Source organism: Meriones unguiculatus, chromosome 5, assembly GCF_030254825.1.
Source record: "Meriones unguiculatus strain TT.TT164.6M chromosome 5, Bangor_MerUng_6.1, whole genome shotgun sequence".
In the NCBI taxonomy this organism is placed as follows: Eukaryota; Metazoa; Chordata; class Mammalia; order Rodentia; family Muridae; genus Meriones; species Meriones unguiculatus.
The window spans coordinates 117,391,722-117,415,012 of record NC_083353.1 but is presented as its reverse complement, the minus strand read 5'-3'; the positions used below and the strand labels follow the sequence as shown (position 1 = coordinate 117,415,012).

General features: G+C 47.8%; 1 protein-coding gene, 1 long non-coding RNA gene and 1 pseudogene across 4 annotated transcripts; 2 read left to right on the top strand and 1 right to left on the bottom strand.

Moving 5' to 3' along the window:
- Positions 1-6,855: 6,855 nt before the first annotated feature.
- On the top strand, positions 6,856-7,715 carry LOC132654162 (STAM-binding protein-like; annotated as a pseudogene).
- A 2,918-nt stretch (positions 7,716-10,633) lies between these two features.
- Positions 10,634-15,027, bottom strand: LOC132654301 (uncharacterized). 3 transcript variants are annotated; one of them, XR_009591979.1, is made up of 4 exons: positions 14,579-15,027; positions 14,336-14,425; positions 14,015-14,202; positions 10,634-11,665 (listed from the first exon to the last, which is right to left on the bottom strand). It is a non-coding gene; the product is annotated as an uncharacterized LOC132654301 (long non-coding RNA). The 3 variants fall into 3 exon arrangements; XR_009591978.1 differs by having other exon boundaries at positions 14,336-15,027; XR_009591977.1 differs by having other exon boundaries at positions 14,015-15,027.
- Positions 15,028-15,085: 58 nt separating this feature from the next.
- Fkbp4 (FKBP prolyl isomerase 4) lies at positions 15,086-23,291 on the top strand. Its single transcript, XM_021660745.2, has 10 exons — positions 15,086-15,335; positions 17,006-17,150; positions 17,668-17,810; positions 18,388-18,508; positions 18,777-18,933; positions 19,480-19,570; positions 19,663-19,746; positions 19,948-20,133; positions 20,576-20,815; positions 22,506-23,291. Exons 1-10 carry the CDS (start codon positions 15,231-15,233, stop codon positions 22,608-22,610), a joined length of 1,377 nt encoding a protein of 458 aa, XP_021516420.1. The 5' UTR covers positions 15,086-15,230; the 3' UTR covers positions 22,611-23,291.

The following is a 23,291-nucleotide window of genomic DNA, read 5'->3' as shown; positions in this document are numbered from 1 at the left end:
TTTAGGGTAAAAGATCTGCGCCTCCAGGGCTTGCAATGTCAAGCTTACTTCTACCTTCTTAACAGTTTTGTTAATCAACAGAACTCCAATTTAGTACATCCTACATTGAATTCACCTTCCCTCCACTCAAGACTCCACCCAACTCTCCAGGTGATAAGCAAATCTCCAGCTATCTTTCATTCCCTTTTCTGCCTCACCACCCAGCTCTAGTGCCCAGGACAGAGCTTCCTACTTGGGAATACCCCTCAACTCCGTCCCTTTCCAGACCATTTCTTAGGTTCTGCTGCATCCACCGTGGCTTGGTTCTCAAAGCCTGACTGGAGCACCACAGGGATAAAGAAATGACTGGAATATAAACAGAAAAGTGGGATCAAGCCAGGCACAGTGGTGCATGCACTCCGGGAGGCAGAGGCAGGTGTATCTCTGTGAGTTCGAGGCCAGCTTGGTCTACAAAGCAAGACCAGGACAGCCAAGGCTACACAGAGAAACCCTGTCATGAAAGAGAAGGAAAAAAGAAAAGCTGGGATGGGGGGGGTTGGCTGAGCTGATGAAGGGCACCAACTAGACTACACTTCAGAAACTTGTAAACACTGGTATTTGAACCAGTGGAAGACTGCCATTTGCAGCCTCACCCAGGGAAGACTGCCACTTCCATGTGTCTGAGGCATTGGGGTCTTTGACAAGACTGTGCTCATGCCAATAGCAAGTATTCACTTAGGACTTTACCCACGCCCCCACAATGTTCAGCCTCTAACCTAGACTCTCAGCCCAACTCCTCCCCCCACTTTTTTGGTCCTCAGTCACACCAGATGGGCACATGACCCAGAGGAAACGCCCCCAGGAACACTAAGGATTGCTAACCACAGCCTAGCAACAAATGCTATGAGACAGAACCTAATGCAGAGGCTGCTGGTTGAACACAAGAATCATAATTCATCAGAACTCTACACAAGTTCCTCTTTCAATTGCCACAAAGTATCAAAAAATATTAGATGGGTTAAAGGCGGCTTGTAGGTTAAGAACACTTACTGCTCTTGCACAGGACCCAAGTTACCTGGATCCACAAGGCAGTTGATAACTTACTGTCCTATTGCTGTGAGGAGACACCATGACTAAAGCAACTTATATAAGAAAGCATTTAATTGGATGTTTCAGGTGGTTAGCTCATGATTATCACCGTGGAAAACAGGGTGAAGGCAGGCAGACATAACACTGGAGCAGTCACTCAGAGCTTACATCTGATCCAGAAGTTGCAGGCAATGAGAAAGACTGGGTCGGGCATGGACTTTTGGAACTCAAAGCCCACCCTAATTACACACTTCCTCCAACAAAGCCACACCTCCAATCCTTCCCAAACAGTTCTACTGAGGACCAAGCATTATGGAGGCCATTCTCATTCAAATCGCCCTCCATCAGTAACTTCAGTTCCAGAGATTCTGGCCTCTTCAGGAAGTGCACGTGGGTAGACAAATGCAGAGAAAAAAAACACAGATAAAAAAAATTTTTTTAAAGATTTTATTTTATGCCTATTAGTGCTTTAAGAGGGTAGTAGAGGGTATATAGATGGTTGTGAGCCACCATGTGGTTGCTGGGAATTGAACTCAGGACTTCTGGAAGAGCAGACAGCACTCTTATCCGCTGAGTCATCTCTCCAGCCCCCGGATAAAAATATTTAATAGAAAAAAGATTAAATACTTAGGAAAAAATAACTTTTAAAAATATTATGTACATAGATAGCATTTACATGCTTCAATGCTTATTGTGAAATTGTATAGAGAAAAGGTTCAAAACACTTTTAATACATAAATGCTTATAGTTCAGATATGTAAGATGACATTGTGTAGCCAATAATAAAAGCAATCTGTGTAATCTATTTAACATGAAAAAATACTAACGCTACACTATGTTTTTAAAGAGTGGGAGAGGTGCGGGGCAGTCGGCAGAGCGCTGGCACGGCACGCACAGAGCCCTGGACTCAAGACTCCAGCACATAAGCTGTGTATGTTAGCTCGTCCTCTACTCCAAGCGCTTGGAAGGTGAAGGCTGGAGACTCAGAAATGTAGACATCCATAGCTACGTTGGCTATGTAGCAATGTAAAGTCCATCTGGGCTACGTGGGACACTGTCTCAGAACTAGCTGGCTCAGCGGGTAAAGGTGCTTGCTTCTACTCAGTAGGAGAGAACTGTCTCCTGTGGCTGATGCTCTGACCTTGACATGTGTGTTGTGGCATGTGAGCCCATACACATACACTCACACAAACTAATGTGGAAACAAAAGGAGAAGGCATCAGGTTGGTTACACACAAGCTGCAGCCATTAGTGATCAGTCTGCATTAACTTTTCCTTTTCTTCTCTTTTCTAAGCATGGTTTTCTAACACTGTAGGCTTCCTTACAATCTCTAAAACCTCCCTTCCACCGTGTGACAGCTTCTCTGTCATGTCTGACCTCCATGCTGGCTGACATAGCGTGGACTTTCCCTTCTCTCCTCCACTTTCCTCCTCTAGCAGCAGCTGGGGTTACAGCTTGCCTGCCCTGGGAGGATTTGCTTTGAACTCCAATAAAATTGTCAAGTTTACATTTAAGAAACTTAAATTCTTTTATTAATGAGAATAAGAACCCCCAAAGGGGGTTTACTGCTATTGTCTGGTGACCACAAAAGGACCCCCAAATAGTAACATTTGAAGGCAACAAATGGGTTAGTACTGAACCGAGGAAAGACAACAGCAGAAGCTCAAGAGGTTTTTGATAATACAAGCTGGAGAGATGGCTCAGTGGTTAAGAGTGCAGTTGGTGCGCTTCCAGAGGACCTGAGTTCAATTCCCAGCACCCATGTGTTGGTTTATAAATCCCCTGTAACTAGTCCCAGGGGGATTCATTATCTTTTCTGGCTTCTTCAGCCACTGTACACAAATTGGTACATTTACATACACATATGCAAAACTCATACACATGAAATAAAAACAAGTTAAAATTTTTAATATAAAACCACAGAGCTCCACTCATAAGGTCACAAAATTCATTTACAATTCTGGTACCTTAGTTTCTGAAGAATGCTTCACAAAGCTTCAAATAAAGCACAGTCACAAAAATATAAGAACCCCATCACCAAAGACCAAAAAAAAAAAAAAATTTTACACGCTCATTATCACATTGTCCTTACTTCCTACTGTAGTGATAAACTCCATGACCAAGGCGACTTATGGAAGAGTCTATATGGGCTTACGGTTCCAAAGGGTTGGAGCCCATGATGGCTAAGGCACAGTGGCCACCCAGGGAGCTTAAGGCTCACATCTTAAATCACAAGCACAACGCAGAAACTGGATGTTGCACCAGGCCTTAAGCTCTTAAAGCCTTACCCCAGTGACACACTAGAGCTAGGAAGGCCACACCTCCTAAACCTGCTGAGACTATATTCAAATGCCAAGACTATAGGGGACATCTCATTTAAGCTACCATGCCCAATGACTAAAGTCTACGACAGGCAGCAGCGTTTTGTGAGAGCCGAGAACCTATTCCTGGGTCTCCTGCTGCAAGTCTCTGAAAACAGTTTGGGACTACACAGAAGTTTCATTCAAAGAGAACCACTGACACCCAAGCTCTGGACATAGCACTTTGTTTCGAGTCTGGAGTGATACCTACCATAGTTGTGTTATCATTTTTCCTTTGGGTTTCAGACTTGTGGTATAATTCTTGTTTATTTTGGAAAATACTGAGTTGGTTAACTTGCTTATTTCAGATTAATCTAATTGTATGTTAATAAAGAATACACACAGGGTTACCGAGATGATGGCTCTCACGGAGGACTGACTTCTCAGCACTCACATGGTGGCTCATAACCATTTATAACTTCAGTTCAAGGGTCTTCAACACCCTCTTCTGGCTCCTGCAGGCACTGCACACATGTAGTGCAGAGACACACACAGGCAAAATACTTAAATAAGTAAAAATAAAAAAGGCCTGGGCAGGGATGGCGCATGCCTTTGATCCCAGTATTTGGGAGGCAGAGTCAGGCAGATCTCTGAGTTCGAGGCCAGCCTGATCTACAGAGTGAGTTCCAGGGCAGCCAAGGCTACACAGAGAAACCCTGAGTTCAAGGCCAGCCTGGCCTACAGTGTGAGTCCAGGACAGCCAAGGCTACACAAAGAAACCCTGAGTTCAAGGCCAGCCTGGCCTAGAGTGAGTCCAGGACAGCCAAGGCTACACAGAGAAACCCTGTCTTAATAGTGCATTTAAAAAGTAAAACCAGAACAGACATGTATATAATTTCATGCACCTTAGCCACATGTGGATATATATGTACATATATAGTCATAGAGCCAGAATGTGTATACTACACATATATTTATCTTTGTGTAAATGTGTGCATACATACATATGCAAATGTACATATTTATACATGCTATAAAAAGGAGAGCCATCAAAAAAAAGCAACGTATCCAGATGATGTAGCAGTTTTTGTGTTTTTCTGAGGACTTGCTCTACATTCCGCAGACTAGATGAAACATGTTACAGATACGCCATTTAAAGCAGTTGTTTAGCAGTTCTCAGGATGTCCTCAGGGCTTTGTCCGTGTTAGATAAAGATTCTGAGTTACATCCCTAGGCAACACTTCCTGTTTTAATAGATTCCTCCAATGCTGAAAGGACTAAGCCTCATATGGGTACTCTCTTACTATGCCAAGTTGTTTGGTTGTGGCTGTTTAGTTTTTAATATATTAACATACTAATAAAACAGTGGGCTTCACTTCGATATTTTCATTCATATATACAACATACCTTGACGACATTCACCCCCCTCACTCCTGCTGATCCTCTTCCTCTTTTCAACTAGTCCTCCTCCTACTTTCATGTCTTTTCCCCTTGGTGAATCAATGAGCTTAATCAGGGCTATTACAGGACTAGAACAACTTACCAGTAGCTATACCACTAAAGAAAGTGCTTCTAACTGCCCCCAGGTCCCAGTAACTGCCTACAAAGCCTCAGGGAAGAATGGTTTTGAGAGCCTCTCCCCTAGCAACCTGTAACTGCCTATAAATCTTCAGGGAATGGCAAGACCTTATGAGTTCCCTGCTCTGCTGTGACAGGATGCTGGTGAGCCAGACTTTAGGCAGGTTTTTGCATAGGTAATCAGAGCTGCTGGAAGTCAGAGAGGAAAACAGATATGTCATGCCCAGAAGGCAGCGCCCCACACTTTACCCCTTCCTCTGGCTCTTACATTCTTTCCGCCCCATCTTCCGCAATGTCCCTGAGCCTTGGAGGGGGTCATATAGATGTCCCACTTAGGGCCAAGCACCCCAGATCATCTCTGATTCTTGACCACTTATGTGTGAGCCTCGTTACTAATTGCTGCCCAGAGCAAAGGGAAGCTCCTCTGAGCAAAGCAAACAGCAGCACTCATCTATGGGCATGAACACAAATACATGAAAAGCATTTCATATGCAAGTCAAACATCAGAAGTAACTTCCCCTACTTGTATCTATGATCTTCCAGCCTTGGGCTTTTGACCAGGTTTGTTGTTTACATGTGAATTCCCTTCTATGGAATGGACCTCAAATCCAACAAAAAAGTGGAAGAAAGTTTGTAGAATCCCTCTCAAGTTTCAGACCTCAAAGGGTAGACATCTTTGATACTGAAAAGAGTTCACTTCAAAAAAAAAAAACAGGAGAATACTGAACTTTGGAACAGGATAAATTTCCTATTTCTTTAAATAGCCAAGAATATTGCAGTGTTATGCTCTCGCCAGCCTGGGATGCCCTTCCTAGCCTTGTGCACTGGGAATCATCTATCATCTTCCAAGACTCAGTTCAAGTACCTCTTTTCCCATCTCTCCTCAAGACATCATAGGCCCCTGAGAAGGACCTCCTGCCTTAGCACCTCCCCCCATACTCATCACTTGGTTCCCATGGCTGTCTTGTTCCTTAAGACCCTATGAGGACCCACATGAAAATATCATGGGCAAATTATAAGTAACTTTGTAATGAACACGTGTAAGAAACAATGAGATGATTTCCCCAACCTAAGAGCCAGAGGAGAGAGGTTTTGTCATACCTGTCTTGCAGGTTTTCACATGCCTAAACTCAGCCATTCAGGGTTGCTGTAGCCCTCCTACTATTCTCTCCACCCAATCCCATTTTCTGGCTAAGAATCTGACCTTCCTATTGGCTACTACCTGCTTTATGACATCATTCTCCCTCCAAATCTATCAGCACCTGTTAGAACCTTGGAGTTTCCATGGAGCTGCCCATAAACAGATTTGGTTCATTCCAAGTGACCATTGACTAGTCTCTCATAGTGGACACACATGCTACTTAGTTTCAGCCACCCAGACAAACCATATTACTGTGTCCTTATCCCTTGTAGCTGTGACTGACATTAACTCTTCCCTGTTGTCAGGAGATACCTGTCTTCAAACAAGATGGAGTTCAGAACAACAGATTCTTCCAATGTGGCTGCATCCTGAAGGCAGAAAATCTAAATCAGAGGTTTTTGGTTCTGATGCCTGACAATGGAAATATCACCCTTCCACCCAAAGACAGGATGAAGATCCTTCCCCAGCTTGAGAATTCACAGGAATTCAATGCTCCACCCTGTCAGGACTTCCACTCTGGAGTTCAAGTTATCTACACGGCATCCGTTTACTCTGGAGAAAGCAACGTTGAACATGCCTTTATCCTCTATAGCAAGTACATCAAGTCCTTCATGGAGCAAGTCCCTGGATATCAGGATCACAAAGCAGCTGTCATTCCTGAGAAGACACAGTCAAGAAATTAAAGGCCTTGCTTTTCTCAGGCAGAAGGACTCCAGGCAGGTTTGGAGACACACATCGAAGAATATGGAAACTATAAAGGAGTCAGAATGTTCTTGGCACATGGCCATCTAGCAAGAGCTGGGGAAAGAGAGCAAAAGCTGCACCAGTTAGAACAGTAACAGTTCCATGCCTTTGAGGAGATGATCCAGAACCAGGAGCTGGAAAAAGAGTGACTAAAAATTGTGCAAAAGTTTAGCAAGGTGGGTCCAGACCCAGAGGCTGCTGGGGTCTGACTAAGAAAAGCCTCTGATGGATATTCACAACCTGTGTGTTATCCGCAGGCTTCAGACTGTAACATGGTCATAAGCCTGGCTAAGTCGCCAGCGGTGGACAGGCCTTTGAGACCTGGAGTGCTGAGCGACACTGAAACGTTCCCATCACCAGTGGATCACACGACATGTATGGTACCTCAAAAGCTACACCTAGTTTCCCCAGTTCACCGACGCTAACACTGCCCGTGACATAGAAACATGTGGAGTACTCTGTGGGAAACTGATGAGCAATGACTTCACCATTATACACATTATCATCCCAGACAAGACGCTGGGTCTGATTATTGCAACACAGAGAATGAAGAAAACATTTTCTTCCTACAAGATGAACTAGGTGTGTTCGTACTCGGGTGGACTCACACTCCCCTCACACAGACAGCCTTTTTTTTTCCAGTGTAGACCTACACACTCACTGCTCTTAGCAGACAGTCAACAGCTTCTGCCTGCTCCCCCAAAGGCTTGAGGAAACAAAGCCATCTAAACTAACTGACCACAGACTACAGGAGATTTCTTTCTGTTCTTATCAGGGCTTTCATTCAACAAAAAACAGACTGTAGTCACGTGACTGTTAAGGCCTGGGCTGGGACTGCCACAAGTGAGTCTCAGCCACCTAAGAGCTGCAAACCCAAATCAGTTTACTATTACACTTGGTTTTAAGCTTTCCAGAAAGATTTGGAAACTTTTTCAGAGAATACAGAAAGGGGCAAATGGCAGAAAAAGACCATTTTTTTTTTGTTTGTTTGAAACAATTTGTTTTAAGACAAATTTGAAAGGGGAAACCTATCACACTAAGCAACTGACTCAAAAGTTAGGTGGAAACAGAGAACAACCTTCTGTCCTTCCAGATTCAATTGTTAGCCATTCTCTTCCTACCAGCTTGCACACTATCTATGGACAAAACAACAGCATCTATGGAACAATTTGAAAACCATTTAGAAACATCTGGGTTCTCCCTTGCCTTGTGGCGTACTTACTGGGGCAACTGTTGGAGACAATTTGGGCTGAGTAGCGGGTGGCCCAGTTTGGTCAGTGCACGAGTCCTATGCTAGGGATGCCAGAAGTTGGCTCTGTAATGGAAAGGAGATCTTGTCCCACTAAAGAGCAGACCATGGATTATGCTCGTCCTTCCATGCACCCTGTCACTGTCATCAGCAGTCACTGCTCCCTGTGATCTCTGCTTCTATGATTAAACTCTGAACTGAGCTGTCAGCAACTTTTTATTTGAACTCAGACCCTTCTGGTAGGATAGCGTGTCTTTGGTGTTCTGGGGTTTTCGGCCTTTGGCTGAAATCCAGATACCAATTGCGATCTCCCTGGCTTCAGCAAGTCATGTGATCTCACATGCTCCCTTCTGGTGAGAAGCAATTCCTTAGCTCCTAGGACAGGTCTAATTGTCTGAAAATTTGCCTAACACTTACCATAGGCAATGGATTAGGAAGAAGCTTGAGATTGGAGGCATATCTGTGAACTGAATGAAAAAAAGAAATAAAAGGAGAACATGAATGCTCCTAACGGGTTGAAGTTTTTCTTATAGACAGAAGGGAGACAACAGAGATGGAGACATCTGGGACAGTCCAGAGTGAACATGACCAGACTGAGCCAGGCCATCTGATGAGAGAGAGGAATGGAGAGCGAGAGGAGACCAAGAGGGGCAGCCTGGGCCAAGAGACTGGACAAGAGTCTTGCGTCACCAAAATGGTGAGTTATATAGAGGCCAGAGGAGCTGGGAGGAGGGAAGCCCAGACCAGTACTTGGGCTGGAGAGTTCAGGATAGGGGATGGGGTATACCAGCCAGGAAGACCCTATAACAGATAGGGACTGAGGGATGCTGGGAGAACCTGGCCACCAGTGTCTGCTTTGATATGTTAATAGGCATCTCAGTTAGCCTTGTGTGCTGGGTTTGAAACCTAACTTTATCAGAGTATACAGAGCAGTGAAAGCTCTCATGAAACTGCAGAGAGACCTCTAGTCATCCATCTTTGAATGCTTTACCTCTCACATGGGAACTTCAGTAAACAGGAGATGTTTGATAAGTGAATAAACAAATGAAAGAGTATGTACAGGAAGCAAAAGTGCTGTTTTCCTATGCTGAACCCTAACCCTGAGTGCCTGGGTTTACACACAGAAACCCAGCTGACTAGACAGAAAACCTCTTCCACATAGCAGCTGGTTCTGAGCTTGCAAAGGCCCCTCCCCCCCACATCTCTTATGTGAGCCCAAAAGTTAATAATCTTATTCGAAAGCAAGACACGCACCCTACCATAACTTTGTGACAACTGAGCCCCATGACAAACTGAACTGTAATGACAGTCACTGAACACCAGACATATGCAGTAGAGAAAAGGAGCTCTTGGTTAGGTGGAGCAATCAGGGAAGTATTCATCAAAGACACTGACTTTGAACTTCCCAAAGGAAGATAGAACGAAAGAAAACAGGAAAGTCACTCACACTGGTCTGGAGGCATCCTGGAGTCTCAGACCTGAAGCCTCAGTTAGAGATCCTGAAGCAAAGGGATATGGGTAACCACCCAGGCCATAATCCACTGCTGTGTACTGTGCCACCGGAACAGAAGCTATACATAGGACAGCTGTACACTAGCCCAGGTTCCACACAACAGTGTGTTCTGAAATCTTGTGCTACAGTCCTGACCCCAACCCCACTCTAGGCCCCTGCCTTTTCGGGATACAGCATAATAAGGTGCAATGCTGACAGGACTAAGTAGCAAGCGTACCCACGGCATCTTCCTACAATATCAGTGAGTCAGCACCAGGTGGTAGAAGGGATGCAACATGCTGAGCAATCAATAAGCAAATCAAAGGAGAAGGTGGCCTTGGCCTCCCAGATTCCCACTCCTCATTGACAGGATCAGCTCATGGAAGTAGGTGGGACCATTCTCCCATAATAAAGAACACAGCCTGTTTGCCTGCCCACCACACTGAGGAGCAGCAGATGAAGAGAGGAATCTCTCTCGGTATTCCTTTCCTCCCCATCTGGGCACGTAATATAACCTGAGGGTCTGAGGCCAGGCTCTCAGCTCCCAGAATCTAGCAGACTCACGATTCTGCCCTTCAGCCCATTAAAGCACTTTATTCATCTAAGCCTCCTCCACTGATGTGCAGAGGCTCAAGCGCCTCCTGGGGTGGCTTTCTCCTGTTGTCCCCAGCACTTGTAACACCTCTGCTCCCTTCCACTGCAAACAATATGGAAGAACTAAAACAGTGTGGACTGAGAGTTGCAATAACTCAGTCCACGACCTTTGCTGAAGGCTGAGTGCTGTACACACAATAGATACATAAACTTGTTGCTTAAAACAAGAATTGGAGTAATGGGTGCCTATGATACCAGCATTCACGGGCAAGGAAGGGGGATTATGAGTTTGAAACCAACAAGACCCTATAGCAAAACAAGATACCAGGTATGGTGGTACACACCTGTAATCCCAGAAGTTGGGAGGTAGAAGCAGGGGAATCAGAAGTTCAAGGCCACCCTTGGCCACATGGCAATTTCAAGGGCAGCTTGGAGACCCTGTGTAACAACAACAACAACAAAAAAGTGTGGTTGCACAACACTGTATTTAAAGCTGCTGAACTGTCCACCTGGAATGGTAAAAATGGCCAGGTGTGGCAGCACAGACCTTTAATCCAAACATTTGGAAGGCAGAGACAAGCATTTCAAGTGGGAGGCCACTCTGGGATACATGATGAGGTCTCCCTTCTGAAACACAAAAGCAGTAATAATGGTCAACCGGAAAATCCCGTTACAAATACTGTGCATAACACAAGTGAAATACATTTTGACATTTGGGTTGTGAGCTTAACCTTTAGCAGCTGAAACATCTCTCCATGCCTTTGATAGATCAGAAGTAAATAGAAAAATCTTTGGCAACATTTAAAGCAGCAGCAAAACGAAAGGACCCAGGGCTAAACCTAACAAAGTGGATGCGAGGCTTCCACACCTGCTGCTGTAGGTTGTGGAGTGGCGAGAAGCCCAGCGACAGCGGGTTTAAGAATGTGGTATATGTGCAGTGAAATGTCATTCAGCCTTACAGAAAGGAGGACAGAACTCAAGATTATGCTAAGCAAAATAAGGCAGACCTGAACAAATGCTAGGTTTGCTTACATGCGTGGATTCTAAATGTATAAATGTGTATATATAGGAGATGAAAGCCGAGAGGGAGACCACGTGGGAAAAGCAAACAGAATGGGGAGAGGGTTGGGAGAGAACAGTGGGGGAAAAGGACAAAGGACAGTGACATCTATATAAGAAATGCCATAATGAAACCCATTGCTTTGATGCTGACAGGAAAACCTAAAGGCAAGAAACACTTCCAACCTGGAAAATACACAGAACCTGCTCAGCGTGAGGCCACCAGGAGGCAGAACCGGCCAGTGTCTCCCGCCTGACTCCTCTTCACATTTCACCTTTTTTTTTTTTTTCCTTTTAAGGTTTTTTTCATCATTCTTAGCACCTTGTACTTTTGTTTGCATTCTTGGAAAATTTGTTCCACAGTTTCTAGCTTCCATTTCTGTTTCTTCTCTGAAGAATCCTTTTGTTTTTAGTGGTTTCTCTCTTCTGTGCTGTTATTCTTCAAAAATATAAAAATTATAATTTTAATGAAAGATATTTAAAAAACATCATTCACTATGTAAAATACCTAGAATAGAGAAAACAGGGTTGGGGTAGGAAAACAGAGACTTGCTGTTTAAATGGGTAGAGACTTCCTGTTTGAACAGAAACAGGATTGCAGAGCTCTCTGACCAGCAAACCGTGAGTGCTGAGTTCAGTGAGAAAGCCTATCACCTGTCTCAACAGTGGAAGTACAGAGAGAACCATGCATGCCCTTAATCCCAGCACTCAGGCAGCAGGAGCGAGCAGGTCCCTGTGAGTTTGAGGCCAGCCTGGTCTACATAGTAAGAGCCAGGAAAGCCAGGACTACATAGAGAAATGCTGTCTTGGAGGGAAAGTGGATGGACAGAAAGGAAATGCACTTTGCAGTGCAAACCTGATGTCTGAGCTCAATCCCTGGAATCTACATAAAGGTGAGGGTGAGAACTGACTCCACAAAGTTGTCTTCTGACCTCCACTAGTGCTGTAGGACATCCACGCTGAAACACACACACACACACACACACACACACACACCATACATAACAGTAAATAAAAGTTTAGGTGGAAAGGAATATAGGAAAACATCTACATATGAGTGCCACTCACACAAGGGCAACACTATGTAAACAAAGAAGGGTTGGGAGGAGGAATGAGAATCTACACTTGTAAGTCTCCTAAGATGATTGCATGGAAAGCTTAGGCTGACTATTCTTTTTTTTTTTCGTATTTTTTATTTTTATTTGTTTTTTTATTATAATTTATTCACTTTGTATCCCAGCTGTAGCCCCCTCCCTCGTCCCCTTCCAATCCTGCCCTCCCTCCGTCTTCTCCTCCCATGCCCCTCCCCCAGTCCACTGAAAAGGGAAGTCCTCCTCCCCTTCCACCTGACCCTAGCCTATCAGGTCTCATCAAGACTGGCGGCATTGTCTTCCTCAGTGGCCTGGTAAGGCTGGCCCCGGTCAGGGGGAGGTATCAACGGGCCAGGCTGGCTATTCTTCCAGAAGACCTGGGTTTAATTCCCAGCCCCAACACCACAGCACACAGCCGTGTAATTCCAGCCTGAGGAATCCAGTGCCTTCCCTCGGCCTTATGGGCTCTACATGCATAGTGCTCAGATATACATACAGGCAAGACACCCGTAAATGGAAAATAAAAAGATTACAAGAAAATAACTTAAAAAATTTTTAAGAAAAAAAAAAGTGTCATACAAACCAGGACAAACGCCAGAGGCACATGTCCCTGCCCTAGCATTGGAGACCTCAGCGCCTCTATGTCCCCTCCACTGTTACATTGCACAGAGGGAGGGACCAGCCTCACATCCTTGCACCTCACCCTCCCTCTCACCGCACAGTCCTCCACACTCACCTCCACCCCACGCACATCACACTACTGAAACGGCCATCACTTGTTCCCCGGCCACGGGAAGCCCGAGCACTGCACTGGATGCTCCCCTCTTCTGTACCCATCAAGTCACCCTAGCGACAGGGCTCGCAGACAAGAAACGGAGACTGCCAGCTGAAACAGCTCTACGTGGGTGCCTCAGCTCTTCCCTGATTGCTAACCGCGTGTTCTGTCCACTGTATTGTTACTTGCTCAAGGAGTGCACGGGGTGCGCAGGACGTGTTCTGTGGTCCGGCGGTAGCTGCGGTATGAGTTCTCTAGGAAAAGACAGGAACTCACTACTATAACACTGACCTTCTCTATCACAACTTGCTGTGCCAGATAACAGCTGGAGGCCTACCAGAGTCTCGCACAATCAGCAGGTACAACATATGCCAGAGAGAGATAACTGCTATGCCCAAGCCAGTGCCTTCACTGGGGGGAAGGGGGGGGGACAGCCACTCCCCTTCCATATTCTCTGTCGGTATCTCTAGCCACCCAAGAAATTTCAAGATTGTGGTTACTGTAAATGGCTAGAAAGTACCAGTTACTTCAACATTCCGTTCCGTTCCGGCTAGGTTCCATCAGAAGGGACTACGACAAATTACCCAACATACTTAAACCATTGTAAGCTTTTCATTTATTTTAATTACACTAATTTGGGAGGGATGATTGGGCACGGGTGTGGATGCCAGAAGACAACTCTGAAGGAGTCAGTTTTCTCAACGTTGTGGGTGTCAGGGATCAAACCCAGGTCTGCAGTCTTGCAGCAATCCCCTCCACCCACTGAGCCATCTCAAGGGCCCTGTATAATAACCGATGGCCTACTTAAATACCATCACCTGCTAGGTACAGCGAATGGCGCCACGCTGGGCACAGAGACACAAAAAGTTCATCACACGGGAATGAAAATTCACAAAGCCAGTAGCTGTCCTAGGGCACTCACCAGGGACTATGTATAACTGTGGCGCTAGGGCGCAGAGTCCCAGGGTGCGGACCTCTCCAGATAGATCTTTTGATCAAGCCGGCACTGTTTCGATATAACTAGAACTTCACGGATTTAGCCACACAGACCCGGAACTCCACAGGCATCTCTTAGGAGTCGCTGGTTGGGGAAGAAAAGGTTCCTTCCTCCTTTGATAAAATGGGAAAGAATTTTTTTTTTCGTGAGTTGAAACCATTTTGTGCTCCAGTGCTAGCAACAAAAAAAAAAAAAAAAAGGGCTGGTTAATATAGTGGAAAAAATACTGTTTTCACACAAACATACCCCACTCACAAGTCATTGGCTCAGGGGATCATCTCTTACAAATCTGCTCCCGGCATGTGGAAAGCAGCTCATCCCTGTGGGCCTGCCAAGCTGCCAGGAGACAAAGTTGTGTCCCGTGATTTGTGCACCTGGGCTGAAACCGTTCCCTTCCGGGCCAACGCTTTCACTCCCCCTGCCTCTACGCTCCACACCGCTCAGGTGCCCAGGCCCGCGACCCGTGCAGCCCCATCGCGGGAGGCCGACCTTTGTCACTTCCTATCTGGCTGACCGGCTCCAGCTACTGCGTTGTGGTCCTGGATGACCAGGGCGGGCTGCCAGGCAAGCCCGGACTTGAGAGGATGGAGGATGGAGAAGGATCTGGAAAAATCGGCTAGACTCCGGGCGGGGAGGGGAGAGGGGAGAGGGGAGGGGGAGACGGGGGAGGGAGGACATGGGGAACATTGTGATCATCGAAATCCGTGCGGTCCTGGAGTGGGAGAAGAGGCCGCCCTTAGGAGCTATCAACCAGAAAAACAAATCTTCCAAAAAAAAAAAAAAAAAAGCCCTCGGGTACCTACAGCCCAAGGAGCCCCAACCCGTTTAACTGCTTCTCTAGAAAGTTCTCTGCTCCCGCCCCTTCTCGGCCCGCTCGTGCCGCTCCTCTCGGCCCCGCCCCCGACGCAGAAACGACCAATCCCAGGTCGGGCCGCGTCGCGCCCGCCCCTTGGCGTCACCCGACTGGGCCGCCGGCGGCGAACGCGCGGACAGACCTGTGCGCGAGCCTGGTTCGCAGTTCTCGGTGGGCAGAGCCGCCTTCCGCCGCCCGCCACCCCGCCGCCGCTCAACCCCGGTCGGCGGCCAAAGTGCCGGCCTCGCGCTTGCCTCACTCCCGCAGCCAACGGTGCGCCTAGCGGCCATGACCGCCGAGGAGATGAAGGCGGCCGAGAACGGGGCGCAATCGCCGCCCCTGTCTCTCGAAGGAGTGGACATCAGCCCCAAGCAGGACGGGGGCGTGCTCAAGGTGAGGGGGCCGCGGAGCCCCTCCCGGCTGCAGGCTCGTGGGCCTTGGAGGGGGGACCGCGGCGGGAGGATGGGGGAAGTTCGCCTTTCCTGCGCGGTCCGCGGCTCTGAGGATGGCACGGCGGCTGCACGCTTCGCTTCGGAGGGTGCGGCCCCGGCCCGGGAAGGAGCCCCCCACTACGACGCCAACCCGATCCGGCTGCAGTGTGCGGCTGAGAGGGGCGGAGCGCAGCGCGGCGCGAGAGCCGCAGCCGGGGCCCGGGCGGGGCGGCGCACGAGGCCGGGGCGCGCCTGGGGACTCGGGCCTCGCCTCCCGGGAACGTCTCGGCTGCCGCGGGCGCCGGCCACCTGGACGAAGGTGCGCCAGGGCTCGCCCACTTGAAAGTTAAACATTAGCTGGGACCTGAAACGCCTCCCGAGGGCAGGTTCCTGGCCCAGAGCCCTTTTGTGCCTTTCCAAGCCCCTTTGCAATCGCCGAGACTCAGCGAGGTCACGGGCTCGGCCATGCTGTGCCCCTTTTTTTGCCCCGGGCTAGCGAGAGTGGTGCATGCCGGGACCTGTAGTTCCTCTCCCGCCCCTCCTGAGCCTTCTGAGTTGGGGGTTCGGGGTGCCGGCCGTGGGGGCGGTGCTTTGCCCTGGAGCCAGCGAATCACTAGCTGCTTGGCTGCAAATAGCCCGAGGAGCGAGGGGGAGGGCGCCCTGACCCGAGTCGGGACAATGGGCGCCAGCTCAGAGCAGGTTCTGCCAGCGGTCCTGGACAGTGAAATCTTAACCTACATAGCATGCTCTCCCTGCATCCATTGTTTCTCCTCCGGGCGTCCCATTGCTCACCTCCTACTGTGTGTGGCCTATGCAGAGACATCAGGGAACCTTTTTGGTCCAGAAATGCTCCCGGATTTTTACCTCAGTTCTTGCTGCGCTCCCTGTGAACGTGTGGTCCTTTCTCTTTTCCACTAAGTTCTGATTCCCAGAGGGGTCAATTCCTCCTTTTTCCTCCGCTCCTTCGAGGACCCTATACATTCTTCTCAGGAAAGTCCACCGGTAGAGGATGGTTGCACATACTCCTATTGGCTTGCCCATTGGGGTCACCATTATAAAAAAAATGTCAAACAGAAATAGATGCCTATACATTCTCAGGAGGTAAAGGGCCTCTTAGCCCACTGCTCGGGTAGTTTTGTTTTCCAGGGTGTGATACAGAGCCTTTGTGCTCATGTGTAATCCGGCCCTTCTTTTTCCCAGTTTTGAACTGATCGGTTCTCTTCATTACTCGTGTTCCATTCTATTCAAACCAGACCCCAATGTGATGACCCACTAGTTTCTATCAGTGTGTTCTTTGAGCACCTTTTGGGGGATTGTCCTCAGTGCTTGACAGACAAGTTCTGGATAGGTTAACAACTTGTCCAAAACCATAGACAAAGCTTGAACCCAAGTCATTTTATTTTCAGTTTCCCAAAGCAGGTCTGGACAAACCTAGAGAGAGATCAAGAGGTTGAGTCTTAGCCAAACCGCTAATATCAGAATCATTTGAAAATTGGGCTCTTGGCCCTGCTAATAAAGAGGCAGGGCCAGTGGGTGTGGCAGAATCCAGTAGGCACCTTTTGGGGCTTATAGACAGTTGGGGCCCTCCTGCCCACACCCCAGGGTTCTCACTTTCTCCCCCCTTCCTCCCAGGTCATCAAGAGAGAGGGTACAGACACAGATGCACCCATGATTGGGGACCGCGTCTTTGTCCACTACACTGGCTGGCTGCTAGATGGCACAAAGTTTGACTCCAGTCTGGACCGCAAGGACAAATTCTCCTTTGACCTGGGGAAAGGTAGGCTTGGTTAGCGGGCTGGCAGGATAGGCTCTGGAGTTGATAGTAGCTGTCCCAAGCAAAAATTACGTTCTTAGCCAAGCTTGAGCTGGGGGACAGCAGGGCTAACCTGTGTTCCCAGTTACCAGAGAAGCAGAGGCAAGGGTCACGTGAGCCCAGGAGTTCAAGGCAGCCATAGCTAAATAGCATAAATTAGTCATCAAAAAAGAAAAAGCCACCAGAAGCAAGCTTAAGAAGGAATGGTTAAGAATCCATCTGTTATCCGCCCTGTGTTTCCACTACTGTTATGGGACAGACTGCTTTCTTCTTCCCCCATCTCATCAATTGAGCTCCTCCCTCCCTCTGGAGTGGACAGTCTTGCTCCGTGAACTGTGTTAACCTTCTGAGGATGACAGCACTGCTGCTTTCCATTTCTAGAGGTGTTCGGGCTCCGCCCATGGTGTAGTATGGCAGCTGCCCTTGGGGGTGTTGAGCCTAGAGTTTGGCCCCTGCTACTCTTGTTTGCCTCTACCTACAGGGGAGGTCATCAAGGCTTGGGATATTGCTGTAGCAACCATGAAAGTGGGGGAAGTGTGCCAGATCACCTGCAAGCCAGAATATGCCTACGGTTCAGCAGGCAGCCCTCCAAAGATCCCCCCCAACGCCACACTTATATTTGAGGTGAGTGCTAGACACAGAGCCAGGCCTCCCCATTGCCTGGCCTCCCTCCAGCCCTTCCTGCCTTTTGGAAACAAATGTGGCTGAGCCTGAGGTCTAGTTTTAATGGAAGGAGAGGTGGAGAGGGTAGCTGGCTCTGCTACCATCAGAGTGTCTGGTAATAAAGGCTTTGGGTTGGAAGAGGTCCTCCAAAGCCCTTTTAGAAGAGAAGTGCCTGGGGCATTCTCAGTTGAAAGGAGTTGGGTTTGGGAAGCATCAGGGTCTTACAGGGCAGTATAGCATATTGACAGCCTGGACCCCAGAGAGGAAAAGCACCTTATAGGTCGGGTTGAAGCAGAAACTCCGCTAATGTGAAGAAATAAGACAATTGAATCTGAAAGTGGAAAAGCAACCAGTGGGCAGGTCACTTCGGGTACCTACCAGATGGAGCATCTTGTGTCCTTGTTACATGGAGCTGGATAATAGAGAGCTTGTCTTCCTGTGGCCAAGTGATGTCTGTGTGTTCTAAGTGGAAAAGAAAGCAGTTTGACTGTTAAGTTGGTGCAGAAAGGAGTTAGTCAGCTTCTGTCTCATCACACAGGTAGAACTATTTGAGTTCAAAGGAGAGGATCTTACAGAGGACGAAGATGGAGGCATCATCCGCAGAATACGGACTCGTGGTGAAGGCTATGCCAGGCCCAATGATGGTGCTATGATAGAAGGTAAGGAAGTATAGACTGTGGAAGAAGAATCCAGAGTTCTCTGTGGTTCCTGGCTCAGAGATGTGGCTGTGGGTGGTTTGGACCAAGCCTCTTGTCTCATCCTTAGAATGAGAGGTTAGACCACTCAGCCTTAGCATCCCTCCAGGTCTGAGACACAGTGGTTATATAGGTATAAGCTGTGGTGCAGAGATAGGGGAGGCTGTGGCTGTGGCTGTGTCCTCAAGGTTCTGCCCTCTCACACCTGGGACACTTGTCTCTTTGATGCCAGTGGCACTGGAAGGCTACTATAAGGACCAGCTCTTTGACAAGCGGGAGCTCCGTTTTGAAGTTGGCGAAGGGGAAAGTCTGGATCTGCCCTGTGGGCTGGAGACAGCCATTCAGCGGATGGAGAAAGGAGAACATTCCATTGTATACCTCAAACCTAGGTGAGACACGGGCTTTGCAGACCACAGGGCCATACTGAATGTCCACAGTGAGCTTTGCGATAGGCATTTGTAAGCACCATGTGCTTGCTGCTACTCTAAGGATGCTGAGGCCAGCGTGAGCTCTTCATTGGATTGGGAAGTGTGGCCTACAGTTGTCCGTGTTCCTTGCATTCAAGCCTCATCCAAATTCCCAACCTGGCAATGTCAAGATTTTCATCTGCCATTAGTTTGTTCAGTCATTAACATTTGTTGAGACACCTACTGTGTGCCACACACGCTAAGGTTTCCAGGGCTTCGTGATTCTTGCTTCATTGTCTCATTGAGTTAGTCACCTCAACAGTGTGTATTAAGGGTTAGGAGCAAGAAGTAGTAAGTGCTATGGGACCACCTAAATGTGTGATAAAGAGCTTAGAGGAATGTTCACTTAACAGGAAGTATTTGAACCAGGTCTCAGAATGGAAAGGTACGTTCCAGGAAACAGGGAACCTTTCAGCCCAGAGCAGACAAAGGGCTGTGAGGTGACCCAGGCATTTCTCACCCCCACAGCTATGCTTTTGGCAGTGCTGGGAAGGAAAAGTTCCAGATCCCAGCACATGCTGAGCTGAGGTATGAAGTGCATCTGAAGAGTTTTGAGAAGGTGAGTTTGCCTGAGGCATGCCCTCCCCTGGAGTCTGCCCTGTGGGTGACTGAGGGACATGACCACTGTTTGTCTCCTCTGGGGTACCACAGGCCAAGGAGTCATGGGAGATGAGTTCCGAGGAGAAGCTGGAACAGAGCAACATAGTAAAAGAGAGGGGCACTATGTACTTCAAGGTGAGGCGAGGGCTGTCCAGACGGGACTCCGCCACAGTTCCAGATAGCCCTTGAGGTTGTCCTCCTGTTAGGCCTTGGTGCATTGGCCAGGGATGGGAAGGAGTGGGAATGTGGTGTCCAGGAGTCACTCAATGCCTGCCAGATAAGGCAACCTGGGCTGTTGAACCTGTACTGGGTGCCTAAGCTTCCCTCCCATTCTAGGAAGGCAAGTACAAGCAAGCTTTACTGCAGTACAAGAAGATTGTTTCTTGGCTAGAGTACGAATCTAGTTTTTCCGGTGAGGAAATGCAAAAGGTCCATGCTCTCCGACTGGCCTCACACCTCAATCTGGCCATGTGTCACCTGAAACTGCAGGCCTTCTCAGCTGCCGTTGAAAGCTGTAACAAGGTGAGGTCCAATTGGGGTGTGGCAACAGCATTTACAGTTGGGTCTGGGTGTGCCGCCAGCATGTCTGAAAGCTGCCTGCCATTGCTAGGTAGGGTTAGTGGGATATACCATTGGGAATGCTGATGGCGGGGGACACAGGTACAGACAGTGAGCAAGTGCTGGATTGGGGATAAAGGGAGTAGGGTTTTGGCTTTGTCATTGTCTGTATTTGGGAAAGTAGTCATGTTCTTACTGCATCTGAAGACCTGCTATATTTCCTTGCTTCTTCTTGGATTAAGTTAATTCCTTCCTGGGCCATGCCCTTTCTCATTTAGTGCCTCGGTCTACTTTTTTCTGACTCAACATCATCCATTCTGAGTCTCATCCTGCTGGGGGGTCCCTCGGGAATCCAGCTTGTGCTGAGGAGCCTGATGTCTCTGCTGCTGCTTTTCTGTGCTCTCAGGCCCTAGAGCTAGACAGCAACAATGAGAAAGGTCTGTTTCGCCGGGGAGAGGCACACCTGGCCGTGAATGACTTCGACCTGGCACGAGCTGACTTCCAAAAGGTCCTGCAGCTCTATCCCAGCAACAAAGCCGCCAAGACCCAGCTGGCTGTGTGCCAGCAGCGGACCCGCAGGCAGCTTGCCCGGGAGAAGAAGCTCTATGCCAACATGTTTGAGAGGCTGGCGGAGGAGGAGCACAAGGTGAGGGTTGGGCCGTGTCTGAGCCACTTCCCCATTGCTGTGAAGAGATATGACCAAGACACTTCACAGAAGGGTTTATAGAGGGCTTACTGCTCCAGAGCATTAGAGTCCCCGACCACCATGGCTGAGGTAGAGTCAGCTGGAATGGCGTGGGCTTTTAAAACCTCAAAGCCCTTCAGCAAATAGCGCCTTCGACAAGGCCACATCTACAAATCCTTCCCAAAGAGCCCCACCAACTGGGGACCAAGCATTCAAATATATGAGCCTATGGGGGCCATTCTCATTCAAACTTCCACGTGGTGGGAGTGGCTGCAATGGACAGAAGAAGTGTTCTCTTAGCCTCTTCAGCACATTAGAAGTACTACTCACACACCAGGACCCCATTCTGATGTGTGTTCTGCTTTGAGACACTAAGTAGACTAGGCCGCCCTGAAACTCATAGATTAAAGGGGCGCACCCCCATACTCAAGAGCCTAGAAGGTTATGTATTTAGCATTCTGCCTACACACAGGCACATGATCCTACCAGTTCAGCCTCACCCCACTGGCCGTGTGTGTTCCCCTGTGCATTTATTAATAACTGGAAGCTGATTTTATACTGCTAAAGATGGCTTTCAAGTTCTTTCTTTCTTTAGTTCCTATTGTGTAATATTCCGCACATGCATAGCTTATCTTTTTGTGCTTCGGTGATCCTAATACCATCCAAGAGAAATATAGTACAAAACATGCTATCTATTAGCCACATTGAAAAGGTAGAACTGAACAGTGAAATTTAATATGTTGTTCTGTATAGTTTACTTGTTTGTTTGGGTTGTTTTGTTATGAGACAGGGTTTCTCTGTGTAGCCTTGGCTGTCCTGGAATTTGTAGACCAGGCTGGCCTCAAACTCAAAACAAAATGCCTGCTTCTGCTTCCCCAAGTGCTGAGATTATAGGCATGCACCACTGTGCATTCTGTTTTTAAAATGACTTTTTAGTTAGCATGTAAAGAAATGGGTTTAAATCTATAGAAAACATTGTGTGGTACCTTGCTTGGCAGGACTTGTATTAATCTCTGTCGTTCTGATTTTATTTAGTGCTATTGAAGCAGATATGGGATTAACATTTAAGAATATTTTTGTGGGGCTGGAAAGATGGCTCAGCACTGTCTGTTCTTCCAGAGGTCCTGAGTTCAATCCCCATCAACTACAAGGTGACTCACAACCATCTATACTGGGATCTAATGCCCTCTTCTGTCATGCAGATAGAGCACTAATATATATAAATAAATGTTTTGCAGATTATATTTTTAGAAAAGAAACAAATGCTTTTGTTCGGCAGGTCTAAGATATAGCACAGTGGTAGAAGCATACTCGAGGTCCTGAGTTTAACCCCAGCACCACCAAAAAAACTATAAGTTTAAAATGTCCAAAGTCAAGCAAGGCATGGTGGCACATACCTGTAATCCTAGGGAGGCAGAGGCTCGTGGCTATTTGTGAGTTTGAGGCCAGCCTGATCTACAAAGCAAGTCCAGGACAGCCAAATCTACACAGAGACCCTGCCTCAAAAAAAAAAAAAAAAAGAAAAGAATGTGTTGCATAGCCTCATCAGAACATGTATGTGTGCACATGTGCTTTGAGGACAGCTATAGGATTGCTATGTCTGTGTCCTTCTGTTAGGAATTTTAGCCTCTTCCTCTTGCTCTTCTTACAGGCCAAGGCACAAGTGGCTGCAGGAGACCATCCCACCAATGCTGAGATGAAGGGTGAGCCGAACAGCGTGGCAGGGAACCAGTCTCAGGTGGAGACAGAAGCGTAGCCTGCCTCTCAACCTGCCCCCCTGCGGCTGCCTTCCTGCTCCCTTCCCTACTCCACCCTGTTAGTTTTGTAAAAACTGAAGAATTTTGAGTGAATTAGACCTTTATTTTTCTATCTGTTTGGATGATGGCTTTGCGGGGAAGGGGAGAAGAGCAGGCTGGGGGTGAAATGGGGGGTAGTTTTAGATGGTGTCAACCCCTCTTCCCTTCCCCCATTACACAAGTGTATTCCTTCCACACATACATCAAAATGTTAATTTATTTTGCTCCCTTTGTTAGCTCCATTTTTCAAGTGGTAGAAAGGGGTATGTGATAGGGGTGGAGTCTAATGTGAAGCCAGGGTGGAGAAGAAAACTCCTGGGCAGCCATTTTCCTCATCCCTTCCCTCTCTGGTCATTTTCTAAGCCTGCAGTCTTCATGTGGGTACTAGGGGCATGGGAAAACCACTGCTGTGTTTATTACCCCTCTTGCCTTGCTCTCCTGAGATGGTATCCCTGATGACGTCCTCTGGTATCACGGTGTTCACCTCTAAGACAGCCTCTTCTAGTATCTCCCTTCCTGTCAGTTTCTTCCTCATCCAGGTTGTCCCTGTCCCCATCCCCTCAGCCTCTTTAATGCACGCTGAAGGTCCAGGCACACCTCAAGTCCTGTGCTTGAGCAATAAAGTGGAAACAACGAAACAA